This window comes from Anopheles gambiae, chromosome X (assembly GCF_943734735.2).
Source record: "Anopheles gambiae chromosome X, idAnoGambNW_F1_1, whole genome shotgun sequence".
NCBI lineage: Eukaryota > Metazoa > Arthropoda > Insecta > Diptera > Culicidae > Anopheles > Anopheles gambiae.
The window spans coordinates 8,926,365-8,951,522 of NC_064600.1; the positions used below are offsets into that span (position 1 = coordinate 8,926,365).

At 48.6% G+C, this 25,158-nt stretch overlaps 1 protein-coding gene across 10 annotated transcripts in view; it reads right to left on the bottom strand.

The window, feature by feature from the left end:
• The window catches only part of LOC5666818 (uncharacterized), a 90,327-nt gene that overhangs the window by 18,330 nt on the left and 46,839 nt on the right, over positions 1-25,158 (bottom strand). For 8 of the 10 annotated variants that reach the window (XM_061646364.1, XM_061646415.1, XM_061646216.1 and 5 more), the window contains 9 exons: positions 12,733-12,846; positions 12,308-12,562; positions 11,034-12,226; positions 9,861-9,952; positions 9,484-9,780; positions 8,848-9,381; positions 6,862-7,159; positions 6,180-6,623; positions 3,704-3,917 (listed from right to left, as the gene is read on the bottom strand). In XM_061646364.1, coding sequence (XP_061502348.1) covers positions 3,704-3,917; positions 6,180-6,623; positions 6,862-7,159; positions 8,848-9,381; positions 9,484-9,780; positions 9,861-9,952; positions 11,034-12,226; positions 12,308-12,562; positions 12,733-12,846 — 3,441 coding nt within the window. The remainder of the gene's footprint in view (positions 1-3,703; positions 3,918-6,179; positions 6,624-6,861; positions 7,160-8,847; positions 9,382-9,483; positions 9,781-9,860; positions 9,953-11,033; positions 12,227-12,307; positions 12,563-12,732; positions 12,847-25,158) is intronic. The other 2 variants (XM_061646719.1, XM_061646656.1) reach the window with 2 other exon arrangements.

A 25,158-nucleotide genomic window follows, 5' to 3' on the forward strand; every position in this document is an offset into this window, starting at 1 on the left:
TTACAGACTTTACTTATCTTGGCTAAAAATCTGAGGCTAGTTGTTTGGCGTGTGGTTTTGTATTGGAGTGGTGATATGATTTCAGCCACAAAGTATTAAAAGTCGTATAAAAAAAGATGAATATTATACTAAAACCCTTCAAAATTGAGGAAAAAATGCTTTAACAAGTATCAAATCTGCAGGCAATTGCTTCAGAAAAACATTCTCATTCCATTTTAGGAGAACGCTTTCAATAAAATAGCCTCAAACTGGCAAAATGCTATGGTTTGCTTCAAAAATATACATTTTAGTACATTTTACATTCTCCGTTTATATCAAAATTTACATTGATTGTCAGTACAAACTTAGTAGAAAGACTAAAAATTGTGATAACATTAAGATAAACTTACTAGTGCCGTGACCAGGATTCAACAAGACACATCACTAACAAAAACTAGAACCAATAAGTGTACAGTTAATGGCTGGTGCCGTGACTAGGATTGAAGTGTTTGTTTGTAAAAAATCCCATATAAATAGTGATGTAGTTCTACAAATGTAGCGTTGAAGCTTTTGAGTTCTTTGTATCTTTCCCTTTTCCCTGCGTTTAGCCTGTCCCACACCCAGAGGGGATTGTTTTAGTGCGACGAGGGAAACAGTGCAGGGATTTGTGGTGCCGTCGCGGGTCGCGTAACTAAAAACGTCGCCCACGTAAAACGGGGCCTCCCTTACCGTTTCGGAAGGGGAAGGAGCAGCAAAGCTCCCTTCGGCCCTCCCCTCTGATAAGACATTTGGCACAGCGAAAGGAAAAAAAAACACAAACCAAAACCACTTGCTCCCCGCACGGAGCGGAGCTGGTGGCGATGGTTGAAAATTGACCTCACTTACTTCCTTCCTGCACACACCCGACCAAAAACACCCCAAAACCATCTACCGATGGAGAAAAGAGAAAACAGCAGCATTTGGGAAGCGGGCGCCCCCAAAAACACCCCCTTCCCTTCCCGGCCACCAGAAAGAAACGGCGAGGCAGGCTAAAAATGTGACTCCACACGGGCGTGAAAAACCTCGGCACACAACGCCCATTTGCTCACACACATCGGAATGACGTGCTGCTGCTGCTGCTGCTGTTGCTACTGCCATTTGTACCATTCGAAGGGGGGGAGGGGAGGTACACTATGTTTGGGCGCGCCCGCTCACAACCCGTCGACGCCGCCGCAGTCTGCTTTGTACCGCATTTCTTTCCGCGCAGAGTTTTTGACTTTTCTTCGTCGTCGCCTTTCTCTCCATCCCGGCGGAGGGAAGTGAAAATGCCTAATTGCTCCGATTTTTATGCGATCCAACGTACCGATGTCTAGCGTGTGTGTGTGCGTGTGTGTGGAAGTGTTTTCGGGGGTGCACAGGGTGTGGATTTTGTTGCTGTTTTGTATTTCGGTACCCGAAAACACACGGTTGCGGTCGGTACGCGAAATTGCACGCGCCCACCAAAGATGAAGCAATAAAAGCGCACACAAGCGTGTGTGTCTGTGTGTATGTGTGAAGAGCATAGGGGGGAGCGAAGGGGTTAAATTTGGTGATGGTGAGCCACAGGAGAGAGTGAATATTTAAAGAAGAGCGCATTAGAGCGTGAAAAGGAAAACGAAAAAAAAAACCCACACACTCACTCCATGTGCTCTGCCTGTTTGCACTATTGCACTGACCGTCCGTGGTGGAAAACAAATTGCTCAATATAAAAAAAGCAATAATAATAACCGTGAGCACACACACACGAACGCATAATTAAAAGACACTGCCAGGCAAAAGGCAAAGTAGCAGTGCCCCGGAAGCGTTTGAAAACAGTCAAAAACACCCGGTGAGAGGCCCGGGGCCCAGGGTTGGGATGGAAAACAGAGGAACCGAAATCAGTGCGTTATCAAAAGTTCGAAAAGAAAAGTTCCTCCCCCAGCATGACTCACCCTCCCATACGCTTGGACTAATGGGTGGAGGCATGGATTCGCGCGGGTGAACTTTTCCTCTCTAAATATGTATGTGTCTCGCACCAGTTTCAAGATAACCAGCAGAGACACACATACACAAAAAAAAACGATAATTTTTGGTGTGTTTCGTTTTTCCCGGTAGGTAGGGCCGCGCGGAAACGCTTTCTGCACATACACACACACACACATCACGGTTTCTGGGGGTAGCTTTTCCTCCTCAGAGCCAAAGGTGCATCCCACACACACACACACACACGGTTTCCCGCTTCTTCACTTTCACCGGCCAGGCCACGAGATTTTGGTCAAAAAATGGCCCCTAATGCCTGATCGTCCGAGATGACCCGGAACGGAGACGAGACACACGCACGAACAAATCTGGTTCGTCGCTTAACGGCTCGTTGAAGTTCTTCTCCCGTTTACGAGATTTGAGAAATTGGGACCAGGCGGCACCGGCTGTTGTTGACCGTCGGTGGCGTTTTGCACACAAGTGCAAACAAATTGATTTTATCCGCTTGCCAATCCCCCTCCCAACCTCCCATGTGCTAATGTCGCGGCTGAATAGTTTTGGAAGTGCAGCGCCTCTTAATATTTAATTAAGATTTTGTCTGCAACGAGTAAAACAGGTTGAAAAATAATCGGTGCCGTGACCAGGAATATTGTTCCAATGTTCATTTTGACAATTATGCTCTGTCATATTGGATTTCACCATTTGTGCACCAACAAAGATGCTTGTAAGAAATTGATTTGTTTCCCGTTTTTCCTGTTTGAAATGGGTTTTAGTATTTAATGTTAACAAAATTGTACAGGCAATAGAACAAAAGGCAACACAACAGTCTCAAACTGGGACACTGCCATCGTTTGCTTCAAAGAAATATATTTTTCGAGATGTTACAATTTCTATTTATATCAATTTACATTGATTTTTAGTGCAAATGTAGCGAACAGACTAACAATTGTGATAACATTCAGGTACAATTAGTAGCGCCGTGACCAGGATTCAACAAGAAGGCGCATCAACAAAAACTACAACCGTTGCTCAATGGTTTTGCAAATGCAGCGTCGCTTAACAAACCTCAATCAGCGCTCGACACTTTACGACGCTCGTTAAATGGTTTTATGGTGTATTAAAATATTTTAATGTTTTTTTTTCCCTCATATTAATAAAGTGAGCAGCGCATGGTTCGGGCGCAATAGCGAATGCCCGGTGCAGTTGCAGATATCAGGCAGAACTGTCCCCCCTGAAGGTTTACGGTTGCCCGGCCGGTGGCGCACGCCCGATCGGTCCCTGAATCATCTGACCAGTTTATGTTTATGGCTCGAAATGAGTTTCTTATTGTAAGAATTTTATAGTGCTGTAAATGTAACCATTTAATTGAGCAATAAAAGCTGTCCGGCTCGTATGAGACTATTGCGGTTTTGAGATTGAGAAAGCCCCCCGGGCAATTGCGCACAGATTCGTGCCTGTGGTCCCCCGAATAAGGAAGTGGTAAAATAATCTTGGACATGCACTTTCACTCGTCAATTGGGATCCCTCATAACCCGGGTGCCATTGATTCTTGCGCCTCCGCCGGTCAGACAAACAATTCTCAATGTGATGATGTGTAATTTAATCCAACACAACAAGCAACACAAAAATAATTAAAAAAAAAAACACCTCTCAATAGTATCATAAAATGATTGTTCAAAACACGCCGAGAGGGAGAGAGAATAAAATATGCAACGCGCATACCCCCACCGCATCCCGCACGCCTTACCTGGTTGGAGTTCTTTCCTTCGCGCACCAGCGTCAGCTTGAGATGGTGACCGCGCAGCACGGCGTGCACCGTGCGCCAGCTCCGGTCGGCCGACCGCTTGCCGTCGATCAGCGTCACCTTGACGTGCAGTTCGCCCTCGCGCACCACCGGTTCCGTGCTGTCCGCTGCTCCGCCGTCCCGGAAGTGGGCCAGTGCCTTCGATTTGGTGCCGTGGCTGGGTACCGCGCCGTAGAAGAGAATGGAAGATGCAAGGGAAATTAGCAAAAAACAAAGAGCGTAAATGCGGTTGGGCGGCTCCTTCAACCCGCCGTCAAGCTGTCATGCATTATGACATCTAGTAACATTGAACAAAAAAAAAAAAATAAATAAAATAAACAACACAAAAACACACACACAAACACAAACCAATGGAGAGATAACGTACACTCGCACACTGCGATAGGGATAAGCGGAACGGATGAGCGAAGTACGAACGAACATCAAAATGTAGAAAGAGAGAAAGAGTGAGACAGAAAGAAATTGGCCGAGAGGTGTGGAAAATGGAGAAAAGAAGGAATGTGAATCCTGTTGGAGCGAAGTGTCCAATTGGAGTTTTGCAAAATTTGCAAATAGAAGAACTAGTTGTGTTTTTTTTTGTGATTAACAGAACATTAAATAACGCTGAAAACGTTTACACCAAGATGAATGTTATGTCGGCACGAGTGTTTGCGGTGGATGATGATGATGGCAGCACTAAACGATAACACGAAGGTATTGGCACACAATTGATGGAGTATGAGAACAGAGAGAAGATTGGAAAGAAGGGAAGAAAAATATTGGAAGTACCTCCAAAAAACTATTCAAATTTGATCACACTGCACACAGAGCCACACACCAAATTACACGCTGTACAATACAGACACATACACACACACACACACGCCCATAAAGATACACATACAGAATAGGTATGAAAAACAATGACGAGATGCGATGAGATGAACGAAGAAAAAAGGGAAAACAGGAGTCCCTTGAAGTATATGTACAGCAAGACACGAAAGCGCGTTAAGAGTGTGTTTCTGAACTTCTAGACTGTTTCAAGCTTTCAAGAAGATCCAGAAGAAGTAGTCTCGATCTGATCCCGTGATGCAGGGAGGTTTCGGTACTTCCCCATGCAGGTATTTCCACGCACTCCACCGATGCCACGATGTCCACCGGACATTGGGCACGACATGCAAGTGTGGGTATGTGTGTGTATATGTGTCTGTATGTGTGGTTTGAATAAGGAACTTCTTCTTCTTTTTTTTCTTCTTGGCGTAATGTCCTACAAAGACATGACCCGGCCGATACATCCTTTCGAGACTTATTCAGTGCCACGCACAGTAGAATAGATAGTCAAGATCCTTGCTACCGGGGGGACGGACCGTCCATTCTAAAGCTTGAACCCATGATCGGCATGTCATTGAGTCGGACGAGTTGACGACTGTAGCACAGGCACGATGAGAAGCTTGTGTGTGTAGTAGAGGGTTTAAAAGTGCATGCAGCATCAACCGTTCGATGCTCTTCGTAGGAGATTTTACGACCCAACCAAGATCCAAGGGGTACCGAGACGAGCGACTCGGCCAGTGAAAGGGAAAACGCGGCCTAGATGAACCTGTCCGTCGGGCACGGTTGAACGGTTCCGTGTAATCGATTCACCCGTTTTATCGATTCCTGTAGGCGCAGAGGCGCATCCAAGAAAATTAATTATCGCTTTTGCCAACTCCCACCATCGCAAATTAAAACATTAAAAGTCGTCGTTAAACTCAAATCAGCCAGAGAGATAGAGAGAGAGAGAGATAGATAGATAGAGAGAGAAAGGAAAGAGCTCCATCAGTGCAGCGATAGACGGTCCTGTGATTACGTTCCCTGTCTCCGTGGTGAGGTCCGTGTCCGTGTGTCTCCATCAGCGTCATAAAACTGAAACCAATTGCACATACTGTCCCGCTACACCGTTACCGTTAGCTCCGTTAGATTTGCAAATTTTGCTTTAATGTTCGATTCTCTGAAACGATCCCACGCCCTCGGGGGCACTTGGTGGATTTTACTGCCCGAAAGTGTATTCCGATGTTGAGGGTGGTTGCTAGTGGCTTTGAATGGTAGTCGGATTGTTACGTCGCTTCTGTCCATCCAGGAGATGAACATGAGATGTGTATGTGTGTGTGTATAGATGTGTGATTTTAATGCTCTCCTTGCAGGAGATGCTTTTTCGGCTAAAGATCCTAATAATGGAAGCAAACGGAAGTCGCAGATGGCAGGTACTCGGAATTCGCTTTTGGTTCCAAGAAGATATCAAAGATGCGTGTTGTGGTGCTTGGCAGGAACAACGATCGGAATATAAAACACACACACACACACGAGGAAACAGAGTAGAAAATATCCAACAACAATAACAACAACAACAGCGCAAAACAAAACACACACACACAACACACAGCAATACAACAGCCGGGCGAACCTCTGGGCGAAGAAGTAGTTGCGCGTGACGATACCGCCCGCCGTCGTCGTGGTGATGACGTGCAGGTTGCCCAGGCTGCCGGCCGCCCCGAACAGCCGGTGGCCACCGCCAGTAGCACTGCCGAACGGGGTAGTCGTCACCAGGGAAGCGGACCGCCCCTTTACGGCCCTTGCCGGTCGTGCCGGGCGCGTGCCAGCTGCACCGCCCTCGTCCTCGTCCGCGTCGTCCGCGTCGTCATCGTCCGCGTCGTCGTCGTCGTTTGGCAGTCGGGGTGGTGTTGGCAGGGGCCGGGAGCGCTTTTTCGAGGCGGACGCAGAGGTGAACGGTTCGGTTTCAAGGATGGGCGGAAGGGCCGGCACAGCCAGATCGGCTTCCGGGTCGAACAGGCGCCGCAGCGGCTGAATGTCGGTGGTAAGACGTGGCCTGCGCCATGGACGGTAGGCACTGCACAAGCGAAACCAAGGGAGGGAGAGCGAAAGACACACAAAGAGAGATGGAGAAAGAGAGAGAGAGAGAATGATGAGATAAACCACTTGCCACCCACTGGGACAAAAGCACGAGGGAGAAACGAAGAACGATCGCTGAACGCACAGTAACAGAATCAACCGACAGAGGGCTAATAGCGTCCTCTTTCACCTCTTTCAACCCCGCTAGAGCGTCCTGGGGCAGGCTGGTGACCTACCTCTTGAGCTGCTGCGGTTGCAGCTTGCCGGACGCCGGTGCCCCCTCGTCCGTCGTCGCCAGGCCGGACGACAGCTCGACGGTGGAGGACGCCGGCTCGGTCGGATCGGTGTCGGGCGTGTCGGCCGGCGGCAGCGACATCGGGCTGCTGTCCGGGTCGCTCTCCAGCATCTGGAACAGGTTGTCGTGGGCGGTCGCCCGCAGGTACGACACCCGGCGCATCTTGCGATCCTCGTCGTCGAGCAGCAGCGAATGGTGCGGCTGCTTCTGGCGCATCACCACCGTCGGCAGGGCGGCATCTGTGGACGGACAGCGAAACCGAAACAGCGATTAGTCGTGATCTTGTCGGTGAATGTTTGCGAGAAGGGGGTTAAAGAAGGTAAGTTTTGTATCGGTTAGAGGGTTGTGACGCAGATTCAACAGGTTTCATGCAGCGGCGCTCTTACGGCCTTGATGCGGAAGAGGACGAGAGAGAGAGAGCGATGTTTTAATCGGTTTAGAATAGGCAACAAAAGGGCGGAATGCTGTGGTAGAACATCGAGAGTGTGAAGCAGAGTGAGTGACGGAGAGATAAAGAGAGCAAGATACGGTTATGGTCGGTGAGTGAAGCATGCCAAACCAAAGGGGGTCTACCACGAAGGGGCACCTCCGAGTGTTATGGATGTTGGTTTAGGGAGATTTTGGAGGACCTCGGAAAGGTTGGAAGAGAATCACTCAGTGCTGCAAAATGTCATGAGCATCACGAGATATTCATCTACGAAAACAATGAACATATTCGTGATAGTTTGATGCTGATACTCAATGAAACTGCGTCATGACATGGGAGTGCTTGAGTCAAACCCAATACTACGGTGCCTGACTGACACGCTGAGCTTAATGCCGTCACAAGCATAATCATGACTTTTTTCTGGCTTTGATCAGTGCTTCCAGTCACCAACAATCATGACTGAAACGAATCTCAAATCAGCTCACGTACTCAACTGTGTTGATTAGCGGTGTGACTCAAACAGTTGGTGGACCAATTACATGCTTGATGACATTTTGTTCTGCACCCAACTCTTGGTCACTCACGTGGTCACGACATTTTCTGTCGGTGATAATCACGACATTCTTGAATTATACTTGACGTGTGGTCCCAAAGAGCAAAATGATCGCTCTTTCTCGCTCAGCCTGCTTTGATTGTTTTGTCGGGTCAAACAGAGCGAAAACCCATGCTCATTTTGTTGCTTGGAACCACTCGAATGCACCGCATATCTCCCATAACTATTGCGATGCTCATCGACTGAAAATGTCGCGATCAAGTGACTGGCTAAGAGTAGGTTGTATAAAATGTCACCAAGCATGTGATAATCGTTTGAGTCTCACTACTGATCATCACAGTAGAGCTCGGGACGCTGACATGGATTTTGTTTCAGCGGGAATTTGTCATGACTGTGTCAGTGACATTTTGCAAAACTGATCACAGTAAAAAATTGAAGTCATGACATAGTGACTGACTAAGCGATGGTCGCAAAAATGTCATGAAGCATGTATTGCTCACACCAATCGTGTTGAGTATCATCTCTGATTATCACTATTGAGTACGTAACGCTGACATGGATTTTGTTTCAGTCAGATTGTTTTATGACATTGACAGTGACATTTTGCAGCACTGGAATCACCTACTACCAGACAAACGCTCGAATGTCCACTGCTACCAGTTAGTGCACATGCATGTCTCGCTCTCTCTCTCTATTTCGTGGGCGCCTCCCAAAGGCACCCCAAAGAAGTTAAAAACAGGGAACGCGGGAGGAGGCCGGGAAGAGTTTTAATCGTGGAACACATGCTCAACCGTTAATGTTAGACGGGTTTGGCAAAAAAAAAAAATCATTACAAAAAACACGATTGGCATTGGATTAGTTTGGTAGCGAGAGAGAGAAAAAATGAAGAAAACGACCACAACCACGCAAACGTGTGTGCGTGAGCGTGTGTGTGTGTGTGCGCCAACCTGGGCAAAGGTTGAGCGTGGTGGGACGCATCGGTCCGGCCACGGGACGGAAGCCGCCGGGTGGTGGGGGTAGCTGCTGGGGCGTCGTGCCGGCCGCTCCTGCCGGATGCTCCCCGAGCGCCCCGAGATGGGCCAGCGGCACGGACGAGGTGGACGTGACGGACGATGCGACCGCGAGCGGCGACAGCGGTGCGAACGGGGGCGACGTCAGCGGCGGCATGCGGTGCAGCATCTCGACGTCGCCGAGCGGACCGTCGCCGTCCTCCCCGTCGAGCAGGTGGTGCAGGCCCACCATCGTCTGGTTGCGGTGCAGCTGCTTCTTGCGCATCTGCTCGGTGTCGGCCGCGGACAGCGGATGTTGCTGGCGGTGGGCGGCCGCGTACGTGCGGACCGGCGGTACCGGTCGGCTCGGCGGCTCGCCGTCCGACGCGAGCGATACGGCCGAGGACGAGTCGCCGGTACCGGGGCCGCCGCCGACGCCGCCACCGTGCGCTGCTGCTGCTGCTGCTGGAACCGGACCCTGCAGCCAGAACGCTGTGCGAAGGGAACCATGGCCGGTGAGAAGGTCTGTCGGGAGCGGTGCGCGCATTGAACCCTCGCCACGCCCGTCACTACGCCCGTTGCTACCCTTATTACCTGTCGAGTTGCGCACCGCGCTGCGGTACGAATCGTCCCGGATCGGCTTCTGGCGCAGCATCGGCATCGGGGGCGGTACCGCACTCGGCTGCTGCTGCTGCTGCTGCTGCTGCGGCTGATGCTGGTTTTCCTTATCCTTCTCGAGCGTGTCGAACGCGGCGTCGGTCGCTTGCAGCGTGGAGCTGGCGAGCGAGTGGCGCGAATCGCGCGTTGCATTGGACTCTACTGAGAGTGATCGCAGTCGAACCGGCGTGCGGCGCGATTCCGAATCGGAGCTGACCGAGCGGGGTTTGTCGTCTGCAAAAGTGGAACAATGAGAGCGGATCATCGATATAGGGCCTGCACATGCGTGGCGGTTTTGTTGCTCCTAGCCTTACCGATCGATTTGCGCCATCCCGTACTTTCGGCCTTCAGCTCAAACTCCTTTCTGCGCACGGCCACATTCGGCACGACCTGTTTCGTGTTGATGCTGCAAAAGAGAATAGAAGGTTGTGGGTGAAGTATGGTTGCAGCTTAACCCACTTTCCAGCTTGATGATGGAAAAAAGCTCAACAAATCAAAGAATTGTGCCAAAATGCAATTAATTCTAGGTTGAACAATAAAATAGTATGACAGTTGTGGTGAAAAACAGTAATTTTTAAATTTTTCAGTCCTTTAGCGTTCATAGAGACGTGACAGTTCACAATATATTGATTTGTAGGTCGCTACGCAATGGAATGACAATATTTAATCTTTTAAACCCTGAATGAAGGACTAGAAAACATTTCATTATTCCATAAACATCTTAATAACATCTAACCTTAAATATCTTCTTCTTTATGTAGCGTATGAAAAGTACTTTAGAGCACTAAAGCCACCAATAATGTTCTCTTAAAGGTTTTTTTTATGATTTAAAAATTAAATTTTCAAAAATAATTTACTGAGCTGTAGCTAGGAACGGATGTTTGCAAAGTATTTGTTGCGAAAAAATACACATTCACTCAAAATGTCGATACGGACGGATTGAAAGAGGCTTTCCTCATTGTTTCATTGTTTTGCTAAAACTATCAAATGTGGTCAACCTGCCGTAACTGGTTTTGATGTTAATTAAAAAAAAATTTGAGCTAAAAAAACCTTTAGATGTCAATAAATTGCATCTGTACGTTAGCACATGTAACGTTGCAGCTTAAGAGGAGCTCTAGAAATCTTCGGAGTTAGCGCTTAGGCAGAGATATACAGTGGGAACCCCTCATAACGACCTTCAATTTACAAGATTTGCCAAGTCAATTTCCAATGTCTACAACATTTTTCATTGCTTCATTGCATTCATTGACAGCTGTTGAAAAACATCTTGGAGGCGGTGAATAATGATGTGCACATTCGAAAGTTTTGTTCAGTTTCGAATGTAAACATGATTCACCGCGTGTAAAATGTTATTCCGCATTGATCGGACATTTCATTTTCATCATGTTAATTTTTAATTCGTTCAGCAAATCCTCTACGGTCCTTTTAACCTTAGCAACGCATAGCGCATCTTGACGACGATATTCAACTGTCCCAACGATACCTACCGGCTCAGTTCGCTCTTGTACAGATCCATCCGGTCGATGCCTTCCGGCGACAGTGGCCGGCCCGACTCGAATAGCTTTGCCTTCTCCGACACCGCATGCAAGCTATGCGGAGAGAGGGGTACCGTTGCCGCCCCGGTCGGGGATGACGGTCCGGCCGGCACCGTTATGGCGGCCGGTGCAATCGCCAGCGACGGTGGGGCCGATTTCGGCGGCAGTTGGAGCGAGCCGCCGACGCCACCGGTAAAGAAGTGCTCGCGTATCGCGGACAGCTGCGAGGCGTGCTCGCGCATCACACCGTTGGTCGTGCTGGCGCCGCCAGCGTTGGTTGGCGGTTTCGGGCCCGGCGGTGAAACACCAGCGGCCGTGGGCGATGCGTGCGTGCTGGTCGACGGTGTGGAAGGTGCCGGCGCTTTGTCGCCACCCGCACCGGAGAAGCCGGGCGAAAGGGGCTGCGTCGGGGGCCAAACCGATTTCTGGAGCCGGTTCGGGCGGGCGTAAAACTCGCGCTGCTGCACATCGTGGCCGGCGGCCGGGGTGGCCTGTAGTGCCGCCCCCGTCGTCGGTGGTCGCCGCAGGAACTCCTCCTTCTGCTCGAGGCTCTTGCGCATCCGGTTCATGATCGCGTTGTCGCCGTCGGCGAGCGGTGCACCGTACCCGGCAGCCTCGCCCAGCTCGCCCTCCTTGCCGCCGGGCAGGGCAATCTTCTGCAGAAACTGCTGGTGCTGCTGGTGCATGTACTGCTGCTGGTGCTTCAGCGGATCGTACTCGTACGGTTTGGCGCCGACGGGCGGCACGCCGGCCTTCTGCAGCGATACTGGCAGATGGTGCGCGGCCATCGGCACCATGCCCGGCCCGTGGCTCAGCATCTTTGGCACGTCGGCGTGCAGCGGCAGTAGCTGGGCCGCCTTCGCTGGGGCACCGCCGGTCACCGCCACATTGTCCGCCACGATCTCCTGCAGCGTGCTGTACAGTGACTCCTGCTTTTCCTGCACGCCCTCGACCGAGAGCGGCTGGTGCTGCTGGTGCTGCACGATCGCCGTGGCCGGCTGCGGTTGCGGCGGCGGGCCATGGGCCGGTTTCGATTTCGGGTAGGCCCCGGTAGCCGACGATGCCGGCTTCGGTGCGTACACGACCGGCTGTTGCGGCTGGGGCCGTTGGTTCGTTTCGGGGTTGTGGGCGGTTTCGCTAAAAAACTGCGGCAACGAAAACAGAAGCAGAAGAAGTTAGATGTTAGGTGGTGCTGTTGCGACCGAGCAGCCCATTGCTCTGCTTACCGTTTGCAGGATGTCGTAGTTTTTCGGCACCACCTGCAGGGTGAGCGTTTTCGGCGTCTGCTGGATCGTGGCGACGACCTGCGAGTACGGGATGGAGGTGACCGGGACGCCGTTCACCGCCAGCAGCCGGTCGCCCTCCTGCAGGCCGGCCAGGTAGGCCGGCGTGTTCGGGTGCACCTTCTTCACGAACACCGTGTCCATCGGTTGGGCAAAGTTCAGCACGCCCGCCGCAGTGAGCGGATTGATCGCGTGTTCCTGTTTGGAGCGACCAAATGAAAATGAGAGAAAGAGAGAGAAAGAGAGAAAGAGAGAAAGAGAGAGAAAGAGAGAATGAGAGAGAGAGAGAGAAAGAGAGAAAGAAAGAGATGAAGTGGTTTTAGTATTGGAGCTCTGTTTGAAAAAAAACGCAAGGGTCGGTCGCTTACCGTCAGGGATTCCGGCGGATAGACGATGAAGTGCCGCAGCGTGAAGCCGAAGTCGCCATTGTACCGGTGCAGAATTACGATTCTCGGTCCGCTTATCAGGCCCGCCGCGATGATCTGCCGTGGTCGGGGTCGGAGAGTTGGAAAAAAGGGAAAATAATTAGTCTCAAGCTTGGAAGCTTTTTTTTTTATTTACAATTGATTGTTATTGCTGCTGTTATCGTCGTGTCACTTGATTGTGGATGAGCTATTTAAATTGGTTAGCTAATTTAATGAGTTCTACAATCGTTAGTCTGTTTTGAGAATTAAACATAGGATTGTTTTAATTTATTCTTAAAATAGAAAAGGAAAAACATTTAAATAACTATTAATGAAAGGTTACAGCTGGATGAGAAGTTGAAACCGAAACGTTTAACAGTTACTAATTCTAGTCATACAAACATGCACGCAAACATTTAAGCTACAAGCAAACTAATTCTAAAAGCAAACCAAGCCTTAACCCTTCCACCACAAGTATCAGTATTTGTGCCTTTTTGTTTTATTTTTTTTTTAAAGCTACAAAATGTTGTTCCAAAAACCAGTACTAGGACAAGTCGTTAAGGTTCAATAAAAAGATCGCTTAGTGTCTTCAGTAGTGATGGGGAAAATGAAGTTTTCGTCGGAATCGATTCTGGCAAGCTCCGAAGTTTTCTGGTATCGATTCCGGATAGTAGGTCCGGAATCAGTAGCCGGAATCGTTTCCCGAATCGGAATCGGCTCCGGAATCGGCACCGGAATTGGCTCCGGAATTAGCTCCGGAATTAGCTCCGGAATCGTAGTCCGCTCTGGAATTGGTTCCGAAATTGATCCCGGAATCGGTTCCGAAATCAAAATCGGCTCCGGAATCGGAATTAGTTCCGGAATCGACTCCGGATTCGGTCCCGGAATCGACTCCGGAAGCGACTCCGGATTCGGTCCCGGAATCGATTTCAAAATCGGTTCCGGAATCGACTCCGGAATCGACACCGGATTCGGTCCCGGATTCGATTCCCGTCGAAATCGGTTTCGGAATCGACTCCGGAACCGGTTCTGGAATCGATTCCGAAATCGGTTTCGGAATCGACTCCGGATTCGGTTCCGGAAACGATTCGAGAATCGAAATGGATCTCAGCATAGGAATCGGGTAGGTCAGGTTCCGAGCTCCCACCACTAGTCTTCAGACCCCAAAAATCTTCCAGCAACGGTGCCAACGCTATCAGTTAATGTGATAGCACACCTGTGCGGTCAACATTTCGCTACAGTTAATGCGAACGAATCATCCTGAAAAAGCTTAAAAACCCATTACCTTAAGAATTAAACCAACATCCAAAACAGTTTTATTACCAAGCGAATCTGTATTGTATAAAATTGTTCAATTGTTTATTTACCTCGCAGCGTTTAACGGGAGAGCCCTAACGAAGCTCGTTACAGTGCAGTAGTTTTGCTTATCGAATTTTTGTTTTGATAATGTCAAAATTTCATGCAAGCTAGATTGATTTGTTTTGCAATCTACACTTGATTAGGGTGGACAGAAAATTTAGCTAAAAATCACCTACAGCCTGGAGGTTATTGTCGTCATCTCACAGTGTCACGTTCTTGCTAGAATCTGGGAAGGTGTAGCATCTGTGTCAGAGGTAGCGCAACAAAACAGAACATTCTTTTCCAAACTTGTGCGCTTTAAATATATTTTAGGAAAAACTATAGCTTCAAAACTCGAAGTATCTCAAACAACGTACGCAGAAAAAAAACCCTCAAAGAATGACAACGCTAGATACAACGTTGACAACCCAACCGGCACTACCGCAGTGACATTTCGAGCACAAGGTGCCCCCGCCGATTAAGCGATCAATCAGACAGTGACCGCGTGCCAGAAGAAAATCCGCAATCGCTGACCGACATGGACCGCAGGCAAAAAAAAAAATAACTAAACAAAACGGTAGCTGCCGCACCCGGCCTCAAACGATTGCCGTTTTGCGCCCGACCGGATTGTTTGTGCCGTGGTTGCTTTAATCATTCCCGCTCTCGCTCAAAGTGTTTATAGTTTTTGGTGCAAAATTGTTGACATGTTTTTTTTTTTTTTTTTTCGCCCTATAACACCAAAGGCGGTGGAATGTTTGAAAGCGATTGCGCGCCAGTACATTGCGACTGGACTGGAATGGGGGAAACAGGGGATTGATTGTGGGGCGTAAAATTGCACCATCAAGTACGTATAGGTCGAAGTACGGATCGCCAAACGATTTGCAGGTTAATTGGGAAGGAGGTAAATTGCAATTTCAAATGCAAACTCTCTTATGCAGCGAGGTCCCCCTCTACGGCAGCACCAACAAGCTAGAGCCGCTGTGCGAACAGACTGAGAATACGATACACTAGAGAGAGAGAGAGAGAGAAAAAAGGAACAAACTCCTATAAAACATACATTACAATCCTTCAAACACCAAATTTCTCGTGGAAAGGAAGTAGACGAAAGCGTAAGAGCCGTAATTTACTGTTCAAATTATCCTCTTATCTTGGTGCTGGTGGAAGGAAGATGCTATAATCGGCATCATTCAACCCCCTTCCTCCCTTCTCCTTCTCCTGTTCTCAAAAAAAATGGCGTAAAATCGCTACGACTGTGTAATGTAGCGCAACGAACGACGTTTTACAGGGAAAGATTCAATACGCCGATCAAGCGACGAACCCTGCGACACATAAAATTAGCGTTTGCGTAGTGTGAAATAATACCAAACGCAGTGTAATTCACCCGCAGTGCCTTGCGGTTGAGGAGAAAGAAACACGTGCAGCACCGAAAAAAAAAATCGCTGTTCCAACTGATTGACGTCAATTTACGTTTCGCCCCGGCGGTCACACATCGACACCGCTCGCTCGGAAATTGATACAAATGCCGAAAAAACAAAAACGTACCAAAAACTGCGCAGTCCAAAACTACAACATCTCGTCCACACCAATAGCGATTTGTTTTAGAGTGCTTTTAAAGTTTGGTTCCCATCCATGCCCCCCCCCCCCCCCCAACACCAGGCGCAATAAACATTTACTGTTTACACATTTGCCGGGGCAGCAAAAGATCGTTCTCGGCCTAAAAATACCGGCGAAGCTGCACCGTTGCACGTTGCCGTAGCGCCAGTGCACCTCAGTGCAAACTTTTACGACTTGCGTCGACGCCCGTCGTACAGGCAGGCAATCGCGAGCGCGCTTTTAATATTTTATTGCTTTACCGATGCCGGTGCATCCGGTCCCCCCCTCCCGGTCCGGCTGCAATAAATTGAAGGACAAAGGACGGCAAATCATTTGCGCTGTGGGCGCAGAGAGCGAGCTGCATCGATTACAGCCATTGCGCCCTGCGTAAAACAAAGGAAAACCGCACAGACTGCCGGGTCCGCCGTTTGTGTCCCGGTCGGGAGACGTGTTTCGGGAGCTGGTGCTCGTAAATTTGTGCAAACAAAAAAACCTCCCGCGGGCCACCCCGAACGCTTGCCACGTGTGGTCTAGGATCTAGCGGGCTGGGCGCATCTCGTGGCGCGAGATTGTGGCTCAAGGATGTTGGAATTTATTGCGCCCGCACAATTCTGCGCGAAGGTATGTGCACCGCCAGCTTCCCACTAGGTAAGGCGCGTGCGATGAGAAGAAACAAATGGTAGCATTGTTTTACGCACAACATCAATACTAGGGACTTGACGACCCAAAGGGAGTGCGTCTGCTTGCCTTGGCTGCTGTCCTACGCGCGTGCGTCCCAAAAATGGCTTACGCAAACGGCGTAATGAGCCAGGCCACCGTGGTGGTGTATCCTCCACGAAATTGGGTCACCCGTCGGAGGCTCGCCGGCCAGCCTCCGCACCGAACGCCCCAGCAAGGACCTTGGCAGTCCTGCCAGACAGGACTGCGGGCGCCCGCGCACTCCTAGCAATGCTGTCGCCTAAGAAGCAGCAATGTTACTGTCCACTTTTACCACAACAGCTACAGATTAAGGGGAAGCAGCTCAGAAGCGGACGGTTGGGATAGATGGACGCGACAAAACCCCAGCCCACGGGTATGTGTTTGGGTGTCTTCGCTTCCGAAAGCGAAGCACCCAATAAAAAATAAACCACACACACACACACAGATAGGTGAGAAGGAGCATCGTCTCCTCTCCTGTCTGGTTGCTGGTTAAATAATTTATTGTCACCGGTTATGGGACACACACACACACACACGGTCCGCTTCCCATTTTTTTGTTGTAGACACCGGGCAGCGAGAGAGAGATTATGCACATCGTGCCAGCCTTGGACACGATGGTGAGGCGGCAGTGCAGACCTAATAAAATGTAAGCTAATAATGCTGAGCAGGACCGGCCGGACGGACGGTCCACCAGCTTAGTCCGCTTTATGGCTTAACAAGCAACCGCGGAGAACCCAAAGCTTATCGTGCTTGCGCATACACACACAGCAGTTCGTGGGCTCTGGAACTGGTTCCAGAAGGCGGTAAGTGTAAGGGAACACACATTACAATTAAGACGGGGGGGGGGGGGAGATGACACCCCGGGGGATTGGAATTTGGGCTCTAGGCAGCGGAAGAAGAACAGCAGCAACAACAAAAACAAGCAAACCCCTTTACGAGCCGGTACAATGACTCTTACAACTCCAGACACGCACACACACACACACACAGACGCGATCTTTCTCCACAGAAGAAAAACGAAACGATGTTAGACCAATAGGAAATTGTATTGCGCCACCGGGCCAGAAGCTGTAAACGGACGCGTACAAGTCGTAAACAAAGCAGGATCAAGGAAGTTTCGTTTTTTTGTGTTATCCGATTCCCTCCGCCCCGAGCAAGCGGGGCGAGCCCATCCGAATGCGAGACGAAATGTCACGATTGACTTGTAGCCGTTACTGCCACTGGACGCCTTGCGTTATCGAAATGCTGCTAAAATACTTTTAATATCATTAAATGATGTTTCGAAACAGAACGACATTTTAGATGAACAACCGACAAAAAATGGGAATTTTTAACACTCCAAAAAAAAATGAAAGGTCAATCTTAAAACACAGCTTAGAGAGATATTTATGTTGCGGAAAACTAACGAAGGTGTTGCTATGAAGTATCCAAGAAACCACGGGAAAAACATGGCATCCTTTGACCAATATGTTTGAGAACTGTCACCCAAAACATCAACTCAGGGAATTTCGGCTGCCAAATCACATATGAAACTCGAAGAATATTCGACTTAGGGAGGAATTCCATCACAATGTTCATCTTAAAGAAATTAAAAGATAGACTTCACTGTACCTTCTAGTTACAACTGGTCGGTCGGAGTTACAACTGGCCGTTTCAAAGTAAAATATTTCACTTTTCTGCTGTTACATTCAGGCTTACTCTATTCCTTTACTCGATCAGAGTCGAGAAACTTGAAGAATTGCTCTTTGAAATATGCTTTTTTTATTTTAGTAGCTTGGTAGGAAAAATCAACTGAGACGAATAGCCGAAATCATAGTAGGCATCCAATTTGATTTGATGTGTACCTAAAAACTGCCAAACTATCAGATTCGATCCATTTCCCGCTAGGATTTAGATGTCGCGAAATGGCTGGCTTGCATCGACTCTAGAGTCGAAAATACATAAACGCTTTCATGGACTACTTGACATAGTTTTAAAGTAAACCGTTTTTTTAAATCAATATTAAATTCGACGTATCGTAGACAACTCGACTAAGATAAATGGTGATGTCCCATAAGACCAAACTGGATAAGACCAACAGGAAAATAAGAGATATTCCAATGGAATGACATTTGAATAACATTTTTTTCCATTATCTAACAGGAACATTCTCGCTCGTGTATCGGAGTTGTACGAGCATATACAACATCATTTCAGCTCTGTTCCATCCCTAAATAGCTTAGGATTAAATAATTGGGAAATTGCAAAGCAAAACTTGTGCAGAAAAACGTATCACCACAAGTCCAAGCTATTTAGCAATCACAAGCACACACAAAACATGTAATTTTTAAGATGAAAATTGAAATTCTTCAAACTTTGAGTGCACATTTCATGTCTCTCAGAGGCTTAGAGTGAATAATTTGAAGTGACTATCAAAAACGAACTTGCTAAAATAACTAGTAAGAGTAACTGCAACTAAGAAACACTTTATCAGAGGGCCAAGAATAGCAATTCACCCATGTTCACGCTGGGATTGTGACATGCGGACCGAGATTGTTCGCGGAAGAAGGGTTTAGAATTTCAGCTGTTTTATGCCATCCGGCCGAGGGGTTGCCATCGTCTCGCTACCAAAAGTGTCTTGATCTTGAACCCGATATCTCCAATGACGTGGGGGAATGGCACAGAACTCCGTACCGAGGACGCTGCGCTGCTGCAAGCAAAAAAGCTACTCCAAGTTGGCAAGCATCTCGCTTATCGCATGCTAGGACAAACACACACAAACACATATAGACGCACACATGCACAGGGGGAGTCAATAAAGGAGAGCCTAGAACAGAACACAGCACAGCGGGGACGAAACACACACAGAAAGCGAATGCTGCAACCAAACTCGCCCGAAACAAAATTTAGATACCCACAGTGTGGGCCGCGCCGAAATAGGGCTCCCTCGCTTACTGCGGCCACTCAGAGTTCCGGGCAGGAAGATTGATTGAAGAGGCAGCGGGTTTGATTGCAGATTTGTTTGGTGTTTTTTTTTAGGGGGGCGTTTTGTTGCGGACAGTGAAAATACTGTTACGAACTGTTCGCCGTTTCGCACGACGACCAACCTCTTTCAGGGTCGTCCACACATCCTGCATCTCGCCAGCGGTGAGCGACACTGCCAGGTTGAGCAGGACGATGTAATGCATCTCGTCATCGTCGTCCGGTGAACCGTCACCGGCGCAATCGGGTGGAGCGTCACCGGCCGCCACCATGCCGTACGACGGGTTCCACACGGCGTCCGGGCCGTCCGTCCACACCGGCTCGTCCGTGTCCGGCAAGGCGAACCGGCTCCGGCACCCAAGGACTGGCCCGCCCGGGGGCATCGGGGGCGGATTGCGCCGCCGCGGAAGCGGTGCACCCGGGGGATATGTCCGTGGAGGAGGGGGAGGAGGAGCACGAGGCCGCAGCGGGAAATCGATCGTTTCGTAGATGGGGTTTTCGCTCCCAAGCGTTGCCGGCCGTCTTCTCGGGCGGGCTGCTGGGGGCTTACAACACAGGCAACCCATGCTACAGCCAAGCGGGGAAGCTCTTTAGGGATAAAACACTACACACGCGAGCACACACACGCACACTCGCTGATCAATGCCAGGGTAAGGAGCACCCGCAAGACAGCGCAAGGATCGCACGGGGAAGGCAAACCAACAAAGTTCTTCGTTGTGGGACACGAAGTAATCGAGGAGCGCGCAAATACAAATTCCACAACGCGGGGATTAGGAGCTTGGAAATGCAAAAAAAAACTGAAAGTTCCTGATCGTAGGAGTACGCACTGATCGACAATGGAAATTGTTCTAGTTTCAGCTTCGGTTGCGAATTATTCTGAGTTCTTTCGAGGATAAACTAATCGGGAGTTGGAGCACGAAAAAACGAATATCACCATGCGGGGATTAGGAGTGTTGCACGCAACAATGATAGATCCTGAACAGGAGCACACACTGGTTGACAATGGGAATTGTTCTACTATGAACTTTGGAGAAGAATTCAGAGTTCTTTCGGAGGCACGAACTAATCAGAATTGGAGATGAAAAAATACAAATATCACCACGCGAGGATTAGAACCTTGGAACTGGAAAAGCTGGAAGATCCTGGTCACAGGAGCACACACTAGCCGACAATGGGAATTGTTCTACTTTTACCTTTGCTTAATAATTCCGAGTTCTTTAAGGGACACAAACTAATCCAGATTGGGGATAACAAAAAACGAATGTCACCACGCACGGGAGTGTTGCAGAACTAGAAGCATTAGAGCATCCACGCACACTCACAATGGGAATTCTTCTACTTTGATCGTTGGTTGAGAATTATCTGCTGACTTTGAATTTTAGCAACAACCGGAGGGAGAAGATGGACACAAACACACTCGGGAAGCAACACTTCGGCGCAAAAGGCACGGGATGAAGAACTTTACTCCAGCTAGGTCGACTATCGACTGAACGGTTCGCGCTGCCCGATCGGCTCAAGAACTTGCACCGATGCGAGATGCCCTATCCCTCTGCCAGGCCTCAAACCCACTCGCAGTCGCGCCTCACCCCGGATCATCGCTCCCACTTCGCTTCCCGTTCGTCTCATGTTCATGTGTGGGGCTGGGTTAGCTATCTCTGCCCCGGCCATGTGTGTTTGCGTGCGTGCGTGTATCGATCACTCCATGCGCATGTTCTCGCCGCACGGTGGAGATTTTCAAACAAAACAAGGCGGGGTTTGGCAGCCAGCAAATGTCTAAGCCGAGAGGACAAACGATAGGTCCCGCGGGAGCGAAATAGTGCGATCGTACGATTGTGTGCGTGCGTGTTGTGCATTGCACTTTACCGTACCAAATTTTCCATCAGCTTTCTCGCTCTCTCTCAGTTACTGCCACCAGATGTGAAAAGGGGAGAGCAGATTGCAGTTGCAGTTGATCCGAAACACACATCCTACGCTGCGCGTATTGCAGGAGCGTATTGCGCACGCACGAAGGCATCGCTTTCCCGCGCAAAGAGATGTTCGCAGGGGATGCATGGATGCTGGTGGGCGACGAGGATGTAAGGGAGGATATGATGGTTCTGTTGTTTTGAGGCAGGTTTTAGGCAACAAGAGAACTGGGATGTTTTTTTTTGTTGTTGCTACGAAATTACGACAATGCTCAAGGTGGTGTTTGATGAACTAAGTTTGAGAAGTTTATTCCTAATTTTTCAAAAAGTTTCAACAGCTCCTGGGAGAACAGAAAATAAAAGGCAATATTGAGTTCGCAAAGTATACTTAGGACCTTAGTTTACCAGTTTTTATAATATTATGGTAAACAATGATAACATTAATTACGAACTGAGGTTACACTTGAGCCTAGTACGACAAGATCCTAGAATTACAAGAACCTTGATGTCTGGGGAAGCGAAGCTAACATTAATTACGACGCTTGAGGTTACGCTTGAGCCTAAAACGATAAGAACGTAGAATCATAAAGAACCTAGATTTCTGGGGAACCTAGAATGCCTAAAGACCTGTATATCCTAGATTTAGGTACTTCAGTTTTCGAAGCATGTTTTGGGAATTTCTTTGCTGGTTTTTTAAGGTTCTTATTAAGTCTTCGGAGGGTTTATAAAACTTCCGAAGCGAGGCGGTCTGGTTTCGAATCAAATCGGTCCAGCATTGCATCAACTGACGCATCTCTCAGATAGACTATTAGGGCGTCCTCGAAATCCGCACAACAAAGCCATACAAGCCATACATGCTGATGGGAAGTTCTGATCATACTGTAATATAAATCATTCTAACAGTGCGTTGATTGTCCCGCGAATCTCAAAATGTCATTCTGAGACACAGACAACAATACTAGTTTGCTAAGAAAAGTTTGAACATTAGTAACTCATCCATTCGTCTAGCGATCAGTAGTCTCCAAGCTTTGCAGTTTGCGAGCCGCAATGCTCGGCAATTATCAAATTTCTACAGCTTCCTATTATGGTAGTTTGAGATTGTGTCTTTAAAACGTTGACGTTGCCACAGCGTCCCTGTCTGGGTGATGGGTTTTGTTTATCTTCAGCATTGAATTTGATACGCAGCGATTCTGTTTAGAGCGAAAGAACGAGGAATGATAGAAGGAAAACGACAAGTTGTGATACGCCGGTTAAGGCAACCTAACAAAAGAGGGATAACAATCGTACGAGAAATTGTCGCTCTCCTCGCATTCTCTCGCTTGGCATGCGATACAGGTTAGCAGTCAAAGTAGAATTTAAAGTTAGGCATGAAAATATTCAAAGCAATAGACCTAGTTTGATGCAACACCAATAAAGGACTGAAGTTCGGAGACACCTGGGGACTTAGTTTGAGGTACGTTTTGTGCCAAAAATAACCCGGTTCCGAATATCTAGTAAAACTTTACCCACTAACGGGGTAACACGGCACTTACAATTAGCACCGAGCCAACCGACGCATACTGACCACATGTCCCGGGGCAGTGCCGGGCAGTGTGCGCACTGGATAGTGCACTAGAGAACAAAATAAAATAAAACACACATATCGTTGCACTGAATTTCATATTTCAACCTGCCTCAACAAAACCCCCGTACGAATGCTGTGGACCGCCCAACACTGCCCAAGTGCGTGCGGGCAGCAGATGCAATAAAACACGAAAATAAATCCACTCTTGATGTGCACACAAACCCAAAACCCAAGACTTCCTCCGCACACACACAAAAAAACGGAGGTTCCTCGCTTGCGGTGCATTTTTTTTTTTTTTGCTGCTCTGTGTCCGCCCGGACGCGCTACTTTGTTTACATAGCCTATTAGCCGCCCCGGCGTAAGGGGAACCGTTCACGCAGAGTGTCGTGCCTCTTGCCATCCTCCAACAGGGTGCGTTGTGACGGTTTGTTGCAACGTGTCCGATGGCCGCTACAACCCGTTCAACGCTCCCACACTGGTCGGCAGTGCGCGCTGGGCCGCTTGAGGTAGGTGCGGGCGTGTTGCGCGAGATCCGGCCAGCATTAGGAGGGACAGATCCCACCCAACATTGTTATCTTAGGTTCGGGTTCTTCAAAAGTCGGGTTGCGATTGGGAACAGCGCAAATGGAAGGGGGTTGCGAACCTGCTTCCGGGATATATTGATTTTCTCCCGGTGATCTCCAACATCAAACGCTTTGTTTGCTGGTGTGTTTTTTTCCACTGTTGTTTCGCGCGCTTCCTGTTGATTTTTGGGCCCGGCGGTAGGTATCGACGATACGAACCAGCGGCACACAGATCCCACACCGGCAGCTAGCCTTCCTGCGGGCCCCTTCGTGGCAAGAGCTCACTTCCTGCCTAATGCACACGCTTACGAACGATTGAGCTAGCGAGTACCCGGCAGATACCCACACGCGGCGACGATGCTCCACCAAGCAGGCAAACCTAGCGGCACACGGTTCGCAACCCACAAAAGCACGCGTACAATGCGCGCGTCCGAATTATGCTTCTGCGCACTATTTTTAGAGTAAAGGCCAGATGTTTGTCCCCGCGTTCCGGCTGGTATGCCGGTTCGTAGCGAGTGCAGATGCATAACGAGCATCACCAAGCCCCATGCGGGGAACGGATTTTTGCCTGGAGTGTTGGCGGAGCAATAAAACAGCGATCGCTCGCAACATATTCAATGTTTAGATGCGTTCGGATGAATAATGGTTCTGAAATTCCATCACATTGCTGGTGTGCTGACTGATTTCCTGCTGCATGACATCAAGTGCCATATCAGCAGTTCTTTGCATTGCCTAATCAGTGCAACCTTTTTTTTTTTTTGCATTGGCTCGATCCGCGGACTCAGCCAACACCGGAGGAAGCCACTTCTTGGCTTCTTCCCCGACTGTTTGAGTGGGTGCGTTTTATCTAGCCACAGATGGAACCGGCATCCGTCCGATCGTTCGGGAAAGTTATCAACACCTCGGAATGACATCACCGTTGTGTTCCCGGTGTGCCCTTGAAGCGAAAATAAACGGACCCCGGGATCCGTCTAACACCTAGCCGAAAGGGGATGGAGGTTTTTTTTTTTTTGGCTCACATGCCCTTAATTTTATTGCCTAAACGCGCCGCCGTCCAGGTTCGATTTCCCGCGCAAAGACGCTCGTTATTGCATCAAGATGTGATGTTCGCGCGTTGCACCTTTGCACAGCGCAATTCAGCAGTCTGGATGTCGGTGTTGTGTTATGGCAGAATTGATTCGAGCGTAGTAAAAACCCCGTTCTGAGGGAGGACAGTTGTGTTTTCATGGATGGTTTAAAATGTGCTAGTAATTGAATATTTTAGCACAGAGCACTTGAAATAAGTTTTATCTCCCTAAACCACAACCACTTCTACCATCAAACACTATTAATTTAAGAAACAAACACTTATTTTGTGAGTGTTTCGTTGCAGCTATAAAAAAACAACTGTGTATAATATGGAAGAGACTATGGGCCAGGATTATTTTCTGTATTTTCTGTTGCTTATTTGAAAACAATATGAGCTGTCCAAAAATATCCAGTAAAAATTTTGAGAATCTTATAGAATATGTGCTGTCCAAAAATATCCAGTAACATTTTTAGAATCTTATAGAATAATAATGTGGTGGTTATGTAGCGTTAAAGGTTACAGCGTTGCAGCAACACACGATACACCTAATGAAATCCTAAGGATTTTTGTTAAGAAAAAATGTTGACACATTTTACAAAATAGTAGATTTTGTTGGTCGCTATGTAACGGAATGGTACCATTGAACTTCAGCACCATTGGTGCAATACCACCACTGGTTGGTACTACTACCAGCGCTAT